The 21,705-nt window shown below is 38.1% G+C and overlaps 1 protein-coding gene and 1 long non-coding RNA gene across 4 annotated transcripts; both read right to left on the bottom strand.

Moving 5' to 3' along the window:
• Positions 1–3: 3 nt before the first annotated feature.
• On the bottom strand, positions 4–13,845 carry LOC144644064 (uncharacterized). 3 transcript variants are annotated; one of them, XM_078503473.1, is made up of 17 exons: positions 13,095–13,844; positions 12,536–12,730; positions 12,014–12,257; positions 11,276–11,409; positions 10,461–10,713; positions 9,584–9,808; positions 9,004–9,177; positions 7,667–8,088; positions 6,815–6,994; positions 5,680–5,932; positions 4,948–5,081; positions 4,110–4,368; positions 2,907–3,125; positions 1,873–2,049; positions 1,660–1,777; positions 1,225–1,294; positions 4–815 (listed from the first exon to the last, which is right to left on the bottom strand). In XM_078503473.1, exons 1-17 carry the CDS (start codon positions 13,509–13,511, stop codon positions 714–716), a joined length of 3,576 nt encoding a protein of 1,191 aa, XP_078359599.1. In that variant the 5' UTR covers positions 13,512–13,844; the 3' UTR covers positions 4–713. The 3 variants fall into 3 exon arrangements, with proteins under 3 accessions (XP_078359599.1, XP_078359598.1, XP_078359600.1); XM_078503472.1 differs by having other exon boundaries at positions 8,989–9,177; positions 13,095–13,843; XM_078503474.1 differs by lacking the exons at positions 4–815; positions 1,225–1,294; positions 1,660–1,777 and having other exon boundaries at positions 1,909–2,176; positions 8,989–9,177; positions 13,095–13,845.
• Positions 13,846–15,288: 1,443 nt separating this feature from the next.
• On the bottom strand, positions 15,289–20,127 carry LOC144644063 (uncharacterized). The gene is made up of 2 exons (XR_013569021.1): positions 18,511–20,127; positions 15,289–17,356 (listed from the first exon to the last, which is right to left on the bottom strand). It is a non-coding gene; the product is annotated as an uncharacterized LOC144644063 (long non-coding RNA).
• Positions 20,128–21,705: the final 1,578 nt, after the last annotated feature.

The following is a 21,705-nucleotide window of genomic DNA, read 5'->3' as shown; positions in this document are numbered from 1 at the left end:
CACTTAAAGTGATTTTATTTTTATTTTTAAGAAAAAAAGATTTATTTGAGCTGATATCCACGGGTTGCGGGAAGTAGCGCAATTCCGCCAACTGTGAAAGGATTGTGTACAATTCCTTTTGACGTAACAAAATGCACATAAAAACCTTACAAAATATAAAAATGTAAATATGAACCGCCTGATTAGTTGAACTAATATGCAAACTTATTAAACCACTCTAAGGGATGGTATTACATTGAAATGGCGTGATGAAGGACGTGATGCCGTACTTGAGAATTTTGACAGCAGTCCAATTAAATAGCAGATACCTGAATGTGTATGAACCACAGTACATTAAATACAAAGGTATATTTTTAGAAAGGTCTTCACCTTAGTATTTCAAACCGTGTATGTGCACTTTGTTACAATGAGATTTTGTTTTCAACGTTTTATCATCTACCTATATAAATAAAAACAATTTTAAAATGTTATTGTTGTAGTGACCTCATAAATAGTACGTCCGTGACTGTCCAGTGAAAAAGATAGGTCTTTGGTGGAATAAAGTTTAGAGCATGTTACGATAGAGAGTGAAGTGTAAAGGCCCTCTGTGGACGCTCTAGGTACCCCACGGGACGCAGCAGTGGGTTAATAAAATGAAACCATGTTCCAAAGTGCAATAACTATCCTATGTGACAGCATTGTCCCACACGTGACACGGGACAAATTGTCTTGTTTTAACCCAGCAGTTCCTTCAGCTCTCTGGTGAACTGTAAAACTTCTATCACCGTCGGAAAGCCCAGGTCTGTTTTGACAGAGTTGTAAAAGAATTCAGGGCTCTAGAAAGGCAAAGTGAGAAATTTTCTTACAAAAATGTTTGGTTGATCTCATTTGTTTCGTCGATACCTTTATACCGTAAAACATTTCTAATAGCCCCCTCTTAAAACCCTCCTCCCCATTCTAATACCCCTGTCCGTCTAGAACTTCAATACTTTTTATAAACACCACAAACTGTTGCAAAGATCTGATTTATTCGAATAAAAGACATTAGTATGAAATAAAGACAAATGCTGACAATCCACGTAACCTTCGCAACCGTTCCAGCAAGGAGCCCAAACGTGTGACTTCTTCTAATTAATTCACATTCTTTCGTCCATTTCACATCTGATTGGATTAATTCTACACGGAGGAATGTGAATAAGTCACATGTTGTTACGTTAGGGCTCATACATGACATAATCCACTAACCTCTTTACGTAACTCATTGAGCATGTGCAACAACGGACCATCTAGCTTTCCTCTGACTTTATTGTCACCTCTTAAAGACAAAGATACATGCATGATATAATAATATGAATAAACTCTTCTTGACTGTTCTAAAACAGTTTACCCTTTTAAAATGCCATTCTCTTTTCGAAAAGGGTGTAAATCAAGTCGTACTTACATGAAACACGAACTGAGAATACCTTTAAAAATTCATCTGAAGTTTATCAGAGTTTGACTTGATACAACTGATACAAATAAAACTATATTTATCGTTTCCGATTTCTTGGTGGACACTTGGGCCACTGACGTCTTCTTATTTTACTGACTTCTTATACAATGGTAGAAGATAGTAGCCCTTGCTTACATACGTCGGCAATAAAGCTCCACTATTTCGATTTATAATAGCTTGTCACTTACACCGCAAAACCAATATCCTGCAGCCATTTTGCGACGTCTTCTTTCTTCCAACGTAAAACCTTGTCGTTTGTAGCTGTCTTTGGCGACGAGCTACCTACCAATTGGGCTTTAGAAGCAGGTGGAAGACAATACATGTCAGATATAAGGTACCAGACTATTACAAAATTACAAATCAAAACACAAAATAAATTGACATTTATAAGGGTTGCATACCGACTCTTGCTTTTGATATTTCTTTACTCAGCTGTTGGATTCCAACGCTTGGGTCTTTTCTGAAGTCCATCCACAACTTGGAGCCCAGGACAATCCCCAACCAGCCATCAGGACTGTAATTTGATTCCATCATCAGTGGAATCATGCGTTTCCTTCTCTGATAAGCATATTCCGCCTCTACACATAAATAAATACGGCAAACATCGAGAACATTCAGTCTACACCTCCTTCAACGGATAGCTTTGTAAGCTCTGTGCAGTGCCGTCAGCCATCTAAATCATCTTCTTCATATGTGGACATCTATCTAAAGTGAACATCTCCCTAAGACGGACACACTCTTAACAGCAGAACACCTCTCTAAGGTGGACACCTCTCTAAGATGGAACTCTCTCTCTAAGGCGAATGTACCTCTTTAAGCTTCCCTAAGACAGTGACCTCTATTCTAAGGTGAAAACTTCTTAAAGTGTACACTACTACAGGCTAGACACCTCTCTAAGATGACAACCGGTCTAAGTTGAATACGTCTGTAGGAGAGGAAACCTCAATACCTAGACACGTCCATGAGGCAGTGACCTCTCTAAGATGAACACATCTCCACAACGGGAAACCTCTCCAAGGCACAGCCCTGTCTAAGATAAAACCTCTAACAGCCCCCTAAGGACACCTCCCTAAGGTCCACACTTCTCTTAAATGGAAACCTCTCTAACGCGGACACTTCCCTGAGATAGAAACCTCTAAAACTCTCTCCAAAGCTGGAGAGCCAAAGCAGGACTGGTACGGAGCGTTTCTGCTCTAGAGGCACTTCGCTGTACTTTTTACAACTGGTTGTGATTCAGAGATATCCATCGCTCAGAAGTCGTATTTACATGTACCTGACCAATAAGCTAAAAAAGTCAGATTTTTGTATCTTTGTGGGCGAAGCATTAACGTTTTGTATGTATGTATGTTTTTACAATATGTCACAAATCAGGTATTCGTTTTCATAGCAGACCAACACAACTCATGCTAAAGAGTGTCATTGTCAAAGTACATACCCGATCTACAGTTGGGACTGTTCTGGTATTTACGTGACACTGCCAAGAGTAACACAGACGATTTCTCCACAGCTCTTGCCATGGTTTCCAGAATGGACCCCTCCATCTGCTCCACGTCCATCCACACCGTGCATCCTTGAGCTTCCAAATCCTGTTTCACTTGGAGCATTGTTTCCTGTGTGTCCCACTGATAGCTTATCATCACGTGCTCCTCAGAATCTAAAAAAAAAAATACAAAACCCAAACTGACTGCATGCGGTTATAGGGCCATTAGCTTGTGGTTATTACTGTGTTATTGGCTTCCGTCTGTCACGGGAGACAATCAAATATGCGTCATAGTTTCAGTCTCTCGTGGAGTTACAGTGCCTGCTGTTTGCTGTACACCCCTGTTCTGAAAAGGCAGACCCTGTTGTAATTCCTGCAGACATCCTCTCGCTTAATTCCCTTCAAGGTTAAAGTCCAACCTCCAGTCTTTTAGCCAGGATTTAAAAAGTGGGAGTCCAAATTGGCCTGACTTTGTCCCCATAGGAGGGCCTGAGGAGCATGCAAGGTGTTTTTCTGCAGTTATAAGTGCAAAGGTATCTTAAGATTTCCAAATTTGCTTAAAAAAAACTCTGTACAGTTATTCATATTAATTTTCTCTGAAAAGTGGCCGTCCATGCGACTCCTGGACTCCCACCTGGCTAAAGGCCTTCAAACCTCTCTATAGTGGTTATTTATTTGATTTTTTGGTCGAAAAGAAATAAGACGATAAAGATATCGAGTACGTGCAAGAGCGATAACACTGACTTGTAGAACAAATTTTATGTGCAGAGTGAAAAGACTAGTGTAAACTTTCTTTTTGTGGAGCACGTCACAAGCTTTACAAGTAACCGTGAACACTAATTTATCTTGGATATGTAAATCTCTGCAAATAAACCATCGAATGGAAGCTGAAACTGCAGGAAATAAAAACAAATTGACAGTGAAGGAGCCAATTGGTTATCTCTACCAATAATTTGAGAGATATTTGCCCTTCGACTTTCTCTTTCAAAGTATAATAAAAGTGCTCACGGTTTTCGTATTCCAACTGTAGTTATTCCTCTGCAAATATAGTGCTACTATCCTGCACTAATCCTCACCTTGTCTAAAGGTATTTTACTATTTTATCACTGATTGAATCTTTCTTTGCAAGAGTATGAATTAAAGTAAATGAAGTTGCACCTGAGCTGTCCGAATGTTCTTTTTTCCCCTGTATTTCCCATATCACTCCAGACGCCGCTTGCTGTATTTCCTTGTTATTTGATTGCTGTAGACTCTGCAGCAGTGCCATGGTATCGTGATCAGCTTTAATCATTTCTTTATTGGCCTCGTCAAATGATAACATGTACAACGCTTTCATTGCCGCTACTCTCTCCTCTTCGTGTTCCTCGGGACCTTTTACCATGGAAACCAACATAGGAATACCACCGAGTTGGCCGATCTGGTAACAAAATGTTACATTAATTTAACGCATGCATTAACGTGAAATAGATTTAAGTGAAATGCACTTAACATAAATTGGCTAGGCTTCGGAAACCCGTGCAAAAATCGGTTCACAAGAAAAGCGAAAATACTGCACGTTTATTTCAAGCCTTATACCACCATCAGTTTCAAATACTCCTCGCTGGTTTTTCATGCATTTTGTGACATTCTTACAGGGAGAACTTGGTTTTAATTCGGGACATTCTTTCGGGACATTCTTGCTTACTAGATGAACAGGTCTGCTGTACTCATAAACTATCTACTTGAAGGTGAAGAGAGAGAGAAGAAAAGAGTGAAAGAAAAAAGAAACTGAGTAAAAAGTTAATGCAGGGAGAGAATTTCCTAATGCTACATGTACTTCTGCCGCTATCTATATATTCAATCTATTATCGGAATCGCTCGGCCTAACTACATGTAGCAGCCGTTTAGCTTACTCTTAACCACTAACCTCCTCCCCCCACCCACCATTGAGCATTCTGCGAGCTTGATGGGATGCAAATACAGGGGATGTATTCTGATTAATACATGCATATCATACCATTCTCTTATTTCCATCGTTAGTTGCAACATGCATCAGTCCAAGAGCTATTTCTGTCGCCGAAAATCCCAGACTGCGCCGGTCAGCAGAATGACTTGCTTTGTCCAGCAACTTCAGAATGTCTTTGATTGGTTCTATAAAGGATTATTTATGAGTTGTCATTTAAAATAAAGTCGTATAAAAGGTTTTTGAAATTATCATCTGCACTCACGATCTGGTATGAGACACAATATGTTCCACAAGAAAAGTGGGTGAGATTTGCTGTTAGTAGTTTTATGTCCCATATGAGATGATGAGAAGAGGTGTGTTATTACCTAAAAATAAAACGGCAACTAACATATTAAAACAGGGTTCGTACACTTTTTCAGGTCAAAAATTCAAGGACTTTTGAAGGACTTTCCAGGACCCTTTTTGGAAATTTCAAGGAATTTTTTTCATGGAATTTACCCCAAATCAACGATTTTCAGTCTGTTGTGCCGTTGATGTGCTTGCTAGAAGAACTAAAAAAATCACTCATTTTAGCGGTCTTCTCATTGCCTTGAAGCCTTTTGACGTTCAATAAAAAAAATCAAGGACTTTCAAATACCGAAAACCAATTTCAAGTACTTTCAAGGCCTTGAAATCGAACTCCTGAAATTCAAGGGTTTTCAAGGATTTTCAAGACGCGTACGAGCCCTGCATATAATTTTACTTCTTTTGAATGAGGTTCCACCTTGTTTAATGATAGTTTACCTTCACTAGCCATTATCAGATGATTGTTTTTCTCATCCACGAGGTAAGCCAAGGCGAGAAGCGCAGTCATTCTGTACACAGGAAACTTTGTTCTGAAAAAGCTCAACAGGGTCTCTACAGCACTGCTGTTATCGAAGTATTTCTTGTTGTTGGTTCGTTTGGAAAGGTTGTGAAGCACTCCTAGCACTTCGAAAATCAAGTGGCCTTGTCTGGAAAATTTATTGTCTTTGTCTTCGGCACTCGTTAGACAACCCTGAAATACAAATTGTCAAAGCCTGTGAGCAAGCTTTCTCATGGGTGGGGCAGGGGGTAGAGAGGAAGGGAAGGGATAAGATCTTCCTTCACCACCTCCACCCCAGCCCTAAGAAAGATTGTTCACAGGCTATTACAGTCGCAGTTCTATTACGTAGGTAACGGAACACCTAACATAATGGGACACTTAGTAATAGGAGGAAAGTAGAGTGGGGAAGGTTTGGTACAGAGAAGTGGGTACGAAGAGCAGAATTTCAGTGGACTTCAAAAGAGTAAACCAGTTGGCTTGATAGCTCAGTTGGTAAGAGCACTACATCGGTGTCGTAGAGGTTATGTGTTCGAATCTCATTATTGAGGCTTTCTTTTGCAACTGCTTAAGTTGCATACATATATAACTGCGATGATCTTTCATTTGTCAAAATAAATCTACTTTAATGTCACAAGTGACATTTGAGCAGAATTGATATCATGCAGTTTTTACACCTACGAGCTGTAAATACAGTTGAGCTTAAAGTTACTCGCAAAGCTAGAAAAATCTAGATGTTCACTTTATTATACTCCCAAAAGGGTACTGTAGTGGATTATTTCGCTTCTCGATAAACACCAACTTTTAGTGCACCTTCCAGTTGTCATAGCAACAAACGATGGTTTAGGCGTAATTTAACATTTGGAGGACAATTTGGAAGCCGATGTTTTAAAATACCCAATAACATTCTTTTTCTACACCCAGTTACAAAAGCTACACGACCAATTCTGATTAGAGTTCGGACGAACTTTAATGCATGACATCCCGATTTTCTAGTCTTGATGTATTGAAGTGTTAGAAGTCAACTTGTTTCAAATAAAGAAAAATGTTTCTTGCATGCCCTGTACTGATACATACCTTTTGGTCGTTAAATTCAGGTGTACCCTTCTTCAGTTGTTCTGACAGTTCTAAACACTCCTTGACTAGTCCTACATTTCCACAAACCTCACAGAAGGCATCGTGAAGATCAGTGAGATTTAAAATGGATATTGATATTGATAACATCACCTCCAAGGCCCAATTTGCTTCTGACTTTACCTGGAGTAAAAATACACAAAATGATAAAGAACGCTAGTGTAAATCCTTCTCTGTAATTCTCATAATATCGCAGTTAAATCAAAACTGATAAATTATGCTATCTTCATACTTAATGGATCAGAGTCGGCCAGGGGGTAAGTGGTATACCAATATACCTGAAAAACCTGTACCCAGTATACCCAATATGTCCCCTCAAAATCGTGCAAAATACCGACATTTGGAAAAATACAGTATACTTTATACCCATATAAGGCCCAGTTTTATACCCGATTAAAATCCCCTTGTATACCGTATACTTTAAAACCCTGGCCAACCCTGATGGATATCCCTGATCGCCCTAGTGACTAAGTCCAGTACTTAGAATGGCAGTTTTTCATCTAAAACAAACCTTATCCCATGCCTTACCCTTATTTTTTGTTGTTGTGAGCATGGAACAAACAAAACTCTAAGTCCGAGTTTTGAATCAAACCCATGATTCCACACAGAGGTCAGATGTTCAACCACTGAGCAACAGCTGTACAGGGGACTCATGGTGAGGTACGTCATTTACTCTAGGCACATATCTGACATGTGTCCTCTATACTGGTAGGACCAGCATATCGATAGCTACACACTCTCACGTGTAACATCCTTAAACTCAATCACATTCCTCTTACACTTCATACATGTTACCTCAGCTTGTTTATCGTCCCCAGATCCTGGCTTTGCATTTGCTTTCTTCTTTGAATTAATTTTCTTTTCCTCATTGTCTTTGGACACCTCACTTTTTTTTTCTCCCGAAAATGCCTGGGGATACTTTTGTCGAAGAGTTCTCACAATGTCAATCAGTGTCTCGTGAAGATTTACATCAATCAAGAAGTTCACCACTAGAGTCCTGCTTTCTTGATCAGGTATCTTGGTGTAAAGTGCAACAAGAGCGTCCGCTTTCCAATATGCTGCCTCAGTAGCCAGCTGACCAGACATCAGAAAGGACCGCAGGCTCCTGATAAGTTTCTCACCTTCAGAGAGGTAGACATAGATACTTCTGTGTTTTTTCTTGTAGGCCATTAGTGTCTTCTTTAGGTCATCCTCCTTTGATTTGTCTTTCTCGTTGCCTGTCAACATCAAGTAAGAACTTACAAGTTAAGGTCGCGGGGGACACCTTAGGCTCATCATTTGCATTTATAAGCGAGCCGAAGTCCATCGCCGGTGCATGGGCGGTGCCCCTCTTGCAGCGGCGTCTGGCGTCCCTATCACACCCACTCCCACACCAACGTGCCTAATCCAGGCCCCTAGTGCGCGGGGGGACAACGCCGCTGGCTTATCCGCTTCTTCACTCTGAGGTGGGTTCTCTCCTCCTATTCCCTCTAGTCCAACATCCGATTCAATTCTTTTTCTCTTGCTCGCATCCATACAGCTGCGGATAGGTCGAATCTTTCATAATTTATTCATCTGTGGTCCCCGCGACCTTAAGTAAAGGGATTTAATGGTCACTCCAACAATAAAAAGACCTCAAATCAGACCCTGGAAGCAGAGTAGTAGCTAGTACTACGGCTTGCATTGAAATAAAAGTTTAAACTGAATTTCAGCCCACAATCATTTCAATCTAGTTTGAATTTTATTTTTCTTTGTTTTAGGATTATGGTAATTAAACTAGAACATAGGAAAAGACAAATCAAACTATGGTAGGTGTTCCGAAACTAGGGAAACTTCTGGAGGGTCACAACTTGGGGGGTGGAGGTGGCTACTTTCTATGTTAAACCTGTTCTATATGTGGGTCAAGGAGGTAATGATCAAATAGTTTATAACTTAATTACACAACGTGAACGTAAAATTGATTCTTTATTCACTTTATTTTATTTTTTTTTATTTTCATTGTGGCTTCCTGTAACTGCTGGTGCGTTCCCGCGATTTTGCTACCATTCTGGCGCATCGAACCTCTAGTGTTGACCACATAAACAATGTATTGTATTGTATTGATTCTTTAAGTTGGATGAAGTTTGCAAAAAACGTACCTTGAGATTTTCCACCCTTGCCCAGTTCTCTAATGAGATGACTGGTCCCTGCCTCAAAGTTCCGTGCTTCCCTGAAGTCCGTCCATAGCTTGGTACCCATTATAATACCCAGCCAGCCACTTGGATGAAAACGAGGTTCCATCATCAATGGAATGATTTGTTTTCGTAGCTGATATGCATATTCCGCTTCTGTAAAAATCAAAGAAAATTTTCACATTTAGTACATGTATGTCACCAATGAAGGGGATGCAAAAGAATTAGTGGTACTGGAAGAAAGAAAAGTACTGGCTCCAAGGCGATAATCAAGTAACCATTTTGTGCAAAACATCATTTTGGAAAATCCCACACAACGTGTCAGTCTGTTCAAAGTGTATGCCTCCTTGCCCAGCCACTACCCCCTCCCCCCCTCCAAAGTCAACACGAAAGAACCCAAAATTACATGCACACACAAGTCCCCTTTCTTAGAACAAAATTTTTCGCACAGTCTATGGTATCATTTATTATGGCACCTTCCACATTAACCAATATTAAGGGAATCTGTTGTGGTAAAACTCTTCATTATTAAATTTTACATGTGTGATATCTTCAGGCTTACCAGCACGACAGTTTGGACTCTCAAAGTACTTCCTCGATATAGCCATTAGGAAAACAGTGCAGCATTCAACAGCAGATGCCATGCTTTCTAGTGTAGATCCCTTCATTTCCTCAATATCAATCCACACATTAAATCCTGCTGATCTCAGTTTATCCTTCACTTGAACAATGGTGTCTTGGCAGTCCCATTGGTAGCTGATCATAATGTGCTTGGTTTTTGTAGGAACTAAAAATAAATAAATACACACAGTTTAGGAATTACACATGCATATATATATATTTCTTTTTTCGGGTGTTTTTATTAGAAATAAGAATAGAAGTCCATTAGAATCATGGAGGATTAAGTTTAATAAAAAAACACGAATTAGCGAGGTTCAACTGGATCAAATATTTACCAAAGGCATCTAAATTATTACAGAGAAATGAAAAATAATGAAAAAATATAGTATTATAGTGCCTTCAGTTTACATCTTTTCTGTAAACTCATTCCAATTTCTCGAAAGGCAAGATTAAAACACAAAGCTAAGAAAACATCTCCTGCTGATTATTTAATATTAACTGGAAGTTGATAAATGTAAATAAACCTGGGTAAAGAATTCTGAATGCTGTGTTTTGAGTATTAGCCCTTCGACAAAGCAAAGTGCTCCGATGAAGGGCTAATGCTTGATGGTCAATGCTCTGACAAAGAGCTAATGTTCGAATGTCAGCTTTTCACAATTTGCTGCAAGGGGTTTATTTACCTTTAACAACTTCCAGATGAATCAACTAAGTGTTTCACTTGCATGCTGATGCAGCACAACATTTTTTAGAAACTGATAACTTTGTTTACTTACTTTTGTTGTCTGATTAAAATGCAAAGCACAGCAGCTCACACTTACCAGAACTTGTGAAATCTCTGTTCCTCTCAATTTCCCAGAGGACACCTTGTGAGGCTTTCACAACATCCTTATTTGGATGCTTTGTCAAATTTTGCAGTGTCTCAATGGCTGATGGGATAGCTTTGATGAGTGCCCTGTTGGTAATGTCAAATGACAACATCCACAGGGCCTTAGTGCCACAGAGCTTCTCTGAATCTTGTTGGGAAGTCTTTAACATGTTAACAATGGTAGGAATTCCTCCATTTAAACCAAACTGAAATAAATGGATGTGTTTACATGTACTGTCAAATAACTATCTTCTTTATATAATTAACAAACTAGGAAAGCTGGTTACAGTGCCAAGAACTTTTGAAGGGTTTTGCTTTTTGAAAACCACAAAATTTATAAGATCAATAACTACATGTAGCTCATGTTTCAAGCATGATTTGTTTAATAAATGCAGATGTAAGAGGAAAATAATTGACAGTTTAATTGATTACAACAATTACCTTGAGAATAACGACAACAACGATGATGACAACAATGACAATGGGGTGACGATAATGGTGGTGATTAAGAAGAAGAACAGTAATTCTTAATATAATTCTTTTTTTTTCTTACGCCCCCCCCAAAACACCACCCAACCTTTTTTTATGCCATTATTTTTTATCTCAGGACCTCCCTGAAAACCACACTAGTGAGAGAAGCCTCATCTGTGTAAAAGATCTTTTTTTTTTTTTTTTTACAAATTTTAAATAACACAAATACCGAAAATAAAGACGCGGCGGTTATCGAGTAAATACGGTATGTTGGTTAAGTACAAGTATGAATCTTACTTGCTTACTGTTGCTTTCATTAACAGCAAGTTTACTTATACCATCAGCTATGTCACTGGCAGAGAATCCAAGGTAATCACGAGTACTTGACTTGCTTGCCTTTTCCAACATGGCAATAATAAATTTTATGGGCTCTGAAAATAAAATAATTACCGGGTATTTTAAACATCTTAAATGCAGTAAAAATAAATAAATTTATCATACATGTAGATTACTGTGTATGTACAATGTACATAGCTAGCTATATTCCCTATTTGCAAGGGCATTACTGTGGATGCTTTTCATTAATCTCAATCTTTTTTTAATTTCAGTTGGAAATCCAATAAAATAGTGGCTGTTTCCCCTCTTTTTGCCCAAACTACAGTGTCCATATAGACGTATGTACAGTTCCAGGGGATTGGGAAAAGCAAAATAGTTAGAGACATTCCACTTCTGCTTGGTGTCAGGGTTTACTTATAAAAAAGTGTTTCATTTATTTATAAACAGTTTAAATTTCAATCACAATATACCCATGAATATAAAAATAGTAAGTTTAACAGATTTTTATTACCCTAATTGGTTCTTCCATATTTATACTAATGTTATCAGTATTGAAGTTGTAGTTTAATTTTTTTTTCATTGTGTCATATTCATTATCATAATCTGAAACAAAGGAAAATGAAAATCAAACTGGTTTAAACAATTTTTAACCAACAACATTGACAACTGAAACGCTCTCAGGTAAATGTTATTCCATACCAGCATCTGCCATTATTGTTTCATTATTATCTTCTTCAATGAGATATGCCAGGCAAAATAAACTCTTGATGTAATATGCAGTAGCTTGTGATTTAAGGAATGGCAGTAGATGTTGTACTCCATTGCTGTCTATGAAGACTGTCCTGTTTGAAACCTGTTTAGCCAGATTAACTAGTAATCCAAGCACTCTTGACAAGGTTCTACCACGAGATGTAAACTGTGTTATTGTTTTTGTTTCTGGATCCTATAAACACAAAAATGATTTTGTTATTTACCTAGTGATTATTGAACGTTTCAAAATTTTCAGAATTTTTTGACATATGAAGATCAAACCAAATTTTTTATGATTTTAGTTACACTTGACATAAAACAAAAATCAAACATTGTTTGAATAATTTCCTCAAAATTGAGTTTTAAATTTGATAAATCTTTTCCTAAAATAAATGCATGATCGATCAACACTAAATTTGATGCAACAATTGTATGTTACCCTTGACACAGCTGAGCAACTGTGATCTTTACCTCAAAAGGAATCATGTCTGGTATAGAATCCTTTAAGGCATCAGTCATTTCCAAGAACACTTGAATAAGTCCTGTACTGCCACATTTCACAGCCAACTGAGGAAAATCAGTCAGATTCACAGTAAAACCAGCCAATACATTCAAAACATCCTGGGCTTGCTGTAGCTCTTCAGTTACATATTTGTTTTCAGTTTCCTACGGGGAGATTTCAAAGAATAAAAAGAAACAATTTTGTCAGTGGAAGGCATACATGTATAAATGAAAGCTAATGAATAAAATATTTTTTAAGTGTGTTTATCAGGTCAAGTAGCACCCATGGCAACCATAGAAAAAAATCTTGCAGCATCTTTACAGTTGTTCAAAGACCTGCCAAACATCCTTTATAAAGATAATGTTCTTCGTTAGAGGTTTAAGATCCGTCACATGATGAGGATCTTGCAAAGGTCACAGCAAAAAATTGCAAAGATCTTTATAGGTCCTTCAAGATCTACGAAAGGATCCGACATGAAAAGTTATGATGTTAAGTTATGTAGACAAAAAGATCAATAAATTCAATTACTTTATCTTTCTCTCGATCGTACTTCACTGCATCAGGATACTTTGTTAACAGAGCTCCATAAACCTGAAAAATTAGTAGTGGAATGTCATTCTCCATCACAAAGTTCAAAGCAGCTGTTTTGATCTCTTCGTCTTCATCCATGGAGCAAGAAAACTTCAGAAGTTCCACACAGCACGTCACAGCTTTCTTGCTCGCAAGAGTTCGCTCCGACAGATGGCTTTTCAAGACATTTACATTCCTCTCTGCCTCAGCGATGACGGAGAGCGTTTCCATGTCTGTGAAATTTGTCTTTTCCTCGGGCTCGGACTGTGCAGCTGGAAAGTTGTTTACGTCGCGAAAGTTTGAAGTCTTGTTAGAACTTTGAAACTTCTGCAGCTCAACTTTCCTGTGTTTGCGGTGAGATGCTCCAGCGCCCATCGATTAAAATCTAAATTACGTGCACTATTTATCTGGCTATATTGCTTCATTATCATAACTTATATCACATCCATCACATCCGTAACATCCATATCAAACTCTCCATGTTTTGCCAAGGATGTGATACTTGCTGTTTACCACAAGATCTCAGCCAGGCGTTCCTTGCATCGTATCTGCGCAGAGCAGTCTACGCACTCTTGGAAAAAAGCGTCCGCTGGTCAACTGAAACGAGTTCTCAGCTTGATATTACAGAAAAAGAAAAATTGCCCGCGTGTTTCCATAGCGCCAAATAGCATATGATTATTACAGAGATTACTAAACTTTCTAGACATATCAAAGTTTTGTTAGAGCCGCAATATTCGCCGTGTTGAAGCTCGTGCAATGCATATATGACACATTACCCACCATAGGATCTGGTATGTGACACGTCGAGGACCTCGTCGAAGGACTTCGGATTTTATTTATTTCAATTTTAAAGTTTTATCTGTGTCAACCACTAACTTTAAGTTACTCTTTTACGCTAGTTAAATTAATTCAAATGTAAATAGTTTTATAAGTTTAAAATTTTTAACTTTTACTAATTTTAAAATCATACAAATGTAAATAGCTAATTAATTGTAAAATTTTTAACTTTTAATACTTTTAATTTACACGACCCCACAAGCTGTAGCTTTATCCAAATCGTGTTTTTTTTTAAATAAGGCAACTTACTTACTTATTCTACCTTGGGTCGACTGTAGTTGGTGATTGTTCCTTTCGGTGCCGCTGTTAAAGGAAAATAAATTGGTAGGTGAAGAACAATGGTCCATGGTAATACAGGTTGTTTTTCCCCGGGCTGGAGGCTATTGATCTCAGGCAGGTCTCAGGCAGCTGACTAGTCAGTTTTGTCAGTCTGGAGACTGATCGATCAGTTGTTCTAGTGCCTATGCCTAAGGTGCTAAGGACGTGTTCATATCTTTGTAGTAGAGTAGAAAGGCCAGCAGAACATAATTCGGGAGTCAGGACTTTGAGCGAAACTTTGATTCAATGATCCGTGAGTCAGAGACACGGGTACATTTTGCATTGCATTTTTTGCCAGATAAACTAAAAGCATAAATACCTGCCTTTACCTCAGTTTTGCTGGTCGCCCGCAGTCCTTCAACACTGAAGCATTTTTCGCAAAGTTGTGACTCAAAAGCGGCCACCAAGAAATTACAGCTTGATAAACAAAGATTTGCATCTAGAACGTGAAATTTCTTGGTGGTCGTTTTTTTTTACTCCCGGGCAGTTAGAAAGGACTAATACAAAGTATAAAAACGAAAAAATCAAAATATACTTGACCAGTTCTATTAGATTTAGTAGACAGAAATCTTTAATTCCATTCAAACAAAAGGCCAATGTTAATAATTCAAATCAGCGTTTGACCTTGTATCGCATATCGTATATCGGATGTCACGCTACATTTTTTTTTGAACGAGCATTCGACACAGAAGTTGTCAGCTACTTTTATTTACATTAATGTTTTGTCAAATTTATTGAAAATGATTTAAGACTCCCTTGTGAAACGTCATCGCTTCTGCATGCATTGCGTGCCATTTATTTGAAGACCAGGCGGGACAACAAATATAAAGGGGTCTAAAAAAAAAAAAAAATTAAAAAAAAAAAAAAAAAAAAAAAAAAAAAAAAAAAAAAAAAAAAAAAAAACATTTATTAAAAAAAGGATTTTAAAAAAGAAAAAAGCCAGCAGCGCGGCTGAACGCTGACCATGTCCCTATAAGACATATGAAAACAGTTATCATTAAAATGCATGTAGAAGGTTTTTACTTAAAAAAGAAAAAAATATACATTGCTTAGCATTGATAGGCATTTTAAAGTCAAAGTGTTTTAAACACTATCGGTTTCTGTCTATATTCAGTTCGAATAAGACCGGTTAGATCAGTCAAATTAAAATCTAGGCGGTAAACGTTTCTACTGTAACATGTTGTCCGGTTTTGATTAAGCAAGGCTTGCAAAATATCACTGGGGTATTCGTTATCTGTGCAATTATCACATCTGATAATTATAGTAACTTGTAGCGATAATATGAATTCAATTAACCTTATTTTACACTTATGTTCAATAAAAGTCTTCTTGCCACAGTATTATCAGGCTAGGGTTTACACCAGTTTGTTAATTTTATCAAGTCAATTGTCGACACTGATAACTTCAAGCTTGACCTCAAATCCTCAAACTCTTTCTGTAAGTTTTTTTCCCGCAAATTGTTTTCGTGTAGTTTTCCTCTTTTTAGACCTGCCATGCCACGCGCTGGTATGGATACCCAGACGGTTTATCGAGACATAAGGGCGCCAGATGTACCAGAAGAAGGTCGACTGTAGTTTTCCAGGTACGACAGTAGAATAATACAACTTGATAAATAAAAAGATACAGCATATGTTTAAGTAAAAATGCAGTTAGATGATGTAACAGGCGAAACAACTAGCGATCGTTTTCCGCTTGTTTTTATGAACAGAAAAATGTTTTACTAACGACTTGACTCAATATAATTGAACACAAATTCGCATTCCAATGTCGCCCAGAAAAGCAACCAATATCAGAACAGCATGCGGAAACCTTAAATACTGTACAACCAACTGCTGACCGAGGAGTTTAAAAAAATCTGGGCAACAGTTGCTCAGCTACTTTGCTGAGAAAATTAGAATAGTTTGAAAAAGCAATTATATGCCTTACGATAAACCGGTTTGAAGCTCCGGTTATCTATCCTACACAGTAAAGGCGCTTTGTGATTAATCAGAGCTCTCAGTTTGCACTTAAAATACTTAGCTAAGCTACTTAAGCATATTAACTCTTAAAAGTATTTCCTCCTCTGTGACATGCAGTATTTGAAGTCGTACGTGCTGAGGTCTTTTGCGTTCCTGCGTACCATCCGGTTACAAACTTCCATTCCATAGTTTAAACCTTAAAATAGGATAATTAAATTTTGCCCGTAATTGGTCAACATGTTTCTTTTGCCTAAAATGGCATTTTTTTGTTTCTTTTGAACGAAATTATGTTCTTATATATGACGATTTGACTTGACAAAACTATTTTTATCTCTTACAAATGATACAAGGACCATGATATAAAAAGCGTCTCCTTGACTATAAAATATTAGGCATCAGACCCTCTTCTTTTCACCTGAGGATCTCTTGGCGGAGACTGAGTACGGTGACGGTATTGGATAAAAGTTTCTCAAGTTTGTTGACCGTATTGGTCTAGCGCCAAAATGGAGGCCGATAATTTACTGTTTCATGTTTAGTTTGTCATCGATTTATCAGCCAAACCACGAAATCCGGCCAAACGAATCGTTACGTTCGATTCTGCCGCCTTGGTTTACACCACAGCTGCTTCAAAATTTCTTTTCAATACGCAAACCCTCTCCAACCTTTCTCTTCGTAAAAAGCAGTCCTGGCGTTTTTGGAGTTTTCATCGCCGTAAACACCCAAAACTACATCCGTTGCAGGTGGCCGGCCCAGAATAAAATTACTTGAAAGTTGGCTGCCGACGCCATTGCCCGATAAAATCGTGCTTGTCGTATTCGTTGTGTTCGTGCGGCTTCGGTACAGCAATCTTTGTCGCGTTTTTTCTTTCTTGTGTCGTTTGTAAAGGAAATATCCACCTAGGAACATCAGTAAAAAGGCCAAAGCGCCAATAAGAGAGAAGAAAAAGATGTTGAAGATGTATCGTCCCGTGTTATCATTACAGCTGAAAAAATCCGTCATTTTAGGAAGATTTCAGAGTTCGTGACACGGTGTTATTTCTCTCTGTCCTTCAGTCCCCGTTGACTATAGCTTTTCTCTTATCGAAGGAACAATCACAGTTTAAATGACCTGAAAAAAATAAATTACAATCTCATTAACTACCGTCTCTCACGCAATTTTTCGTTGTTAAATTTGAACTGGATGTATAAGAATACAAAAGGATATAATTAGTTTAAAAATAAACTATTATACGATTGCTGGGGAAGAAGCACGATTTTGGTCAGGAGCGTTAAACGATAAAGCTTAGTTTTGACAGGTTTACTTATTGGCTTAGCTTTGTATTTTGGTAAAGGTTGTTGTTTGAATATCGTGTGCTCTGCGGTTAACTCGTTCGACGAGGTTATCGGCCAAATCATCAATCGGCTTTTGTTTTGTAGATATCTTTTTCGTTCAAAGTCAGTTCATGATCGATATTTGGCTCTCTGTGTGACACAAAAAGCTTTCTCTTACTCTGAACAGTGAGTCATCTTTACTATAACAAGAATATCAGTTTTAACAACAAGTTACAATATCCTGAAATAACTTTCTCATGGATAAAAGAGTGATCCCATTATCGCCAATTTTAATGGAAAAGGCTGCCAAATTACTGCTCGATCACGCATTTCGTTTTAGCGAATTTGTCAAAAAAGAATTACGCTTTTCATAACTAAGATAAATAACCAGTAAATTTTAATTGCGGGCAAACTTTGTATACATTCGCAACATCGTAGGATTCTGCGGTTGTCACCGGACCTAATGGTTTTTATTACAACATTAAATATAGTATTATTACCTTAAAAAAATACAATTCGCTGTGACGTAATAAGAAATAGGCTCTAGTGTCTCTAGTGACTGCTAAACCGATTAAGCTAGCATTAAAATCTCAAAGTTCTTCCACGTTGAAACGGAATTCCTGTGTGTTTTAAAACCACAAAGTGGAAAAGTGAAAACATCTTGCGACGCCTTCAAACTTGGCACTGTAATTTTGCCTTTGGTGACATGGCAAACGTTCAAACAACGCATTTCTCTAAATTAAGATTTGAGAAAGTGTTTTTGTGAATATCGTCTTGATATTAACGTTAAAACGTCACAAAAAGCAACTACTCCATCCACATGAACCACAAACATGTTTCTGTCAATATTTTTTTTTCGAAAAAAGCTGTTTTTAAAAGCACTTTCTTTAGGTTACCTCTAGTGTCCGCTGATTGATAATTGCTTTGTACTTGTGTATCTTCTCAACTTACCTTAATTCATTCCCACGGAAGGGTGGACAAAAGATTGCATTCAAATACGCGTTAGTTCACTTTCTTTTCTTTTGAGATGTGTCCCCGCAGCGTGTTTACAAACCAGCTTCAATTCCTTGCTGTTCTGATTTGTGCAAACAAGCGTCTCTTCGACGCAGCCGTCAAGCTAACGATTGTTGTTATTTTCAGTGTTGTAATATCAGATTTAATTAAGAGGTCAACCCTTATCTGAGTGCCTCATATCGCGGAGGGGCTCGAATGACGTGCGTCACCGAAGGAGAATCTTCAATATCAAATCACCGAGATCGATATTGTGACCGCAATATTTTGGCACTGGAACTGTAACGAAACTTGAATACACAATGAGCCCGCCAATTAAACTGCGATGCTCCAAAAATACTTTGAATTTTTACGTCTGCTTTTTGCTATTTTAAACTCAATGGAATGTTTCCACCTTACATCCACCCTTGTCGCACCTGTTGCAATAATTTCGAGCCAGTAACAGGCTTTAATAAAGAGCTTTTTTTCATTATTTTGCCATCACTCTTGAACATCCCTATTCAACAGGTAAAACACATTCAATATAGACCTTTCCCGAGCTAAATTTTTGTTTGAAAGTGATACACCCACTTTGGATAAACGAGATATACTGACGACGTTTTTGTGAATTGTTTCTCTAATATTATACGTGAACATTGTAAACGCAGACATCTAAAGGTAATGATGGTTACTAAATTTAGTCCAATGACTGAACTTTATATTAAAATGTCTATGAGAAAGTGTCTATTATCCCAAACACTGATTGCTCACTTTTTGAGACATTATGGAGCCTGCTAAGATTAAGAAGGGTCTTGAAGAAAGTGAACTATTAAATGTTCACTCGTGGTTTAACCTAGGTCCCTTGAACCCAGTCTCCCTGACCTTGACATTGCCTCCAGAGTTAGCAGAATGTTATTAAACAAGGCGTAAGAAAGCTCGTGTAAATTCCGGTAGAAACTAGAAGCACTCGGAAAGCTGTACAAAATCAAAAATCCATAAAACGGATTACGATCATCAGAGGCTATCTTGCTTAAGGTAAAACAATAGCAATATCAAATCATTTGGCAAAGGTTTAGACAAACTTGGAGACATCTGGCTGTGATTTTATATTATACTTGATATTATAATTTTAAAAATTATTTTTCATTTCTATGCAGGCAACAAGTTAGGTTCATTTTTCCAGACCTTCACAATTTTGTTTTGCGCTTCTATATGTTTACATACAAAGCTAGCAACTACCGTTTTGCTCGGGATGATGACGTCATCCAGATAGAAAAGAACGTAGAAATAGATGGACCCACACTCGTAACACGTACACATGCCCTGTGAAGGAAATGTTGACATTCCCAGTCTGCACAGTAAAATAACAAATACGGAAGAGGGCGGGCCTGCAAAAAACATATCAAGTGGTCTGGAGTACCGGCATTGTTAAGACTCTCCTTTCTGAATGTTTAAATTCAGTAAACAAGGGCCTGACGCAAAACCGACCTTCTGACCACCTCATGCGTTGCCTAGAAACACAGAGCAAACATCGATGTGCTTGACACTGAAGCGAGAACAACGTGTCGTGTTCTTTCCGTCAACATAGCTCGTAAACATGTGCAAATAATCATACGAACCTATTTACCCTAATCATTCTTACTATTCCTTCAATACAAAGTCTTTTCAGTCGACATGCCAAAAACTTTTATCGGTTAAATAGTGTTTATAGTGAAACAACTTTTTGTTTTCTCTGATTTTTGTCTTCAGCTATAGTCTTGTTCGGTTTCAATGGGCCTAGGGAATGGGCACTCGCCAAAGACGGAGAATAGAGAAGGGTGCACCGATTTATATCTTAAGAGATACTGATAAATAAGAAATGAGAACGGTTGGGTTGTCATTTACACAGAACTAAAGACGCAATTGACCTCTCGGAAGTCAGAATATGTTAATTTCCCTAGGTATTCTGACGTTTGTGTGACAACCGCATTCTGCAAAGTGCTTGGAAGCACGCTTGAACTTTGAATAACTCAAACGTGGCTGTGCAGTGTCGTCAAATGACAAAGAAAATAACAGGTGGTTAGGATTAAGATTTTTCTAGAAACAGTTTGTTTATTCTCTAAACATTGTGGCCAGCTTCTGGAAAAGAAAACCTCGTCCTTGTACGGAGCCCGGGGGAATTCAGGCCCAGTACTTCTCTCGTTTAAGCCCTCTGTGGGCATTATTTTGAATCTTTTACACGCCATTAACTGGAGAGCAAGGAGGGCGTGATTTTCGGGGTAACATTTTCCTGGTAAAGTTAACATACACAAACGTTTGATATTATTTTTCTAACGGCGGAATATACCAGACTAGGTTTGATTTTAAAAGATTGAAAAAAAGTTGTTTTCGATTGAGTGACATAATACCAAAACCGAAATGATTACTCTGGCCAATCACAAAGGACACAGACAATCCAGTAAACCGATCAAAACTAGAAGAAAACTGATACAATTGTAGCCAGCGCAAAGCGCGGGAAAACGTGTGCGAGCGGTAACGATGGTTTTACTTCTTATTGGTCGAGAAAGCGGCACGAAGTTTTTAGACCATTCACTTAGTGAAGTAATGAAAAAATTAAGAACAAACACAAATTACTTTCGATACACAAGTGAAAATCGCTCTAACACACTTCATATGCCCGGTAGAAGAAAGACTACAGGAAACTAACTTGATAAAACGGCTGCGTTTATATATCCCCCCCCCCCCCCCCTTGTTATAGTCTGATTTAGACCTTAATTCATCGTGAACTAAAAAATTAAATGGGAGGCGCGGTGTTAGTGCGCTGGACTCTGGATCCAGTGGTCCGGGTTCGAGCCCTGGCCGGGGTTACTGTGTTTTACTCCTTCAGTACCTCTCTCCACCCAGGTGTATAAGATAATTAATGGGTAGGGGCAAATTTAATGCTGGGGTAACCCTGCAATGGACTAGCCACCCCATCCAGTGGGGAGTACTGAAACCGGGATAAGCTCCCAGGGCCGGGTTGTTCGAAAGACGATTAACGCTAACCCAGGATTAAAAGAGAGATTTCTCTTGTTTTGGGTTTCCCAAAGCTAATATTTTGTTAAGTTGGATTGGTCCATGTCAACGTGGGACGTTCAGACCTCACGAAAATATATAAAAATTCACGCTAATCCTGGA

The sequence above is a fragment of the Oculina patagonica genome, chromosome 2, assembly GCF_052425735.1.
Source record: "Oculina patagonica isolate OP01 chromosome 2, crgOcupat, whole genome shotgun sequence".
In the NCBI taxonomy this organism is placed as follows: domain Eukaryota; kingdom Metazoa; phylum Cnidaria; class Anthozoa; order Scleractinia; family Oculinidae; genus Oculina; species Oculina patagonica.
The sequence above is the reverse complement of the archived record's forward strand: the minus strand, read 5'-3'. Positions and strand labels throughout refer to the sequence as shown.

What these genes read in the sequence shown, in the direction of transcription:
- LOC144644064 (XM_078503472.1), bottom strand. Translation starts at nt 13,511, where the DNA reads ATGGGCGCTGGAGCATCTCACCGCAAACACAGGAAAGTTGAGCTGCAG. An exon ending in ACGATCGAGAGAAAGATAAA is followed by an intron (nt 12,731 to 13,094) that starts GTAATTGAATTT and finishes ATCTCCCCGTAG; the next exon opens with GAAACTGAAAACAAATATGT. An exon ending in CAGACATGATTCCTTTTGAG is followed by an intron (nt 12,258 to 12,535) that starts GTAAAGATCACA and finishes TTGTGTTTATAG; the next exon opens with GATCCAGAAACAAAAACAAT.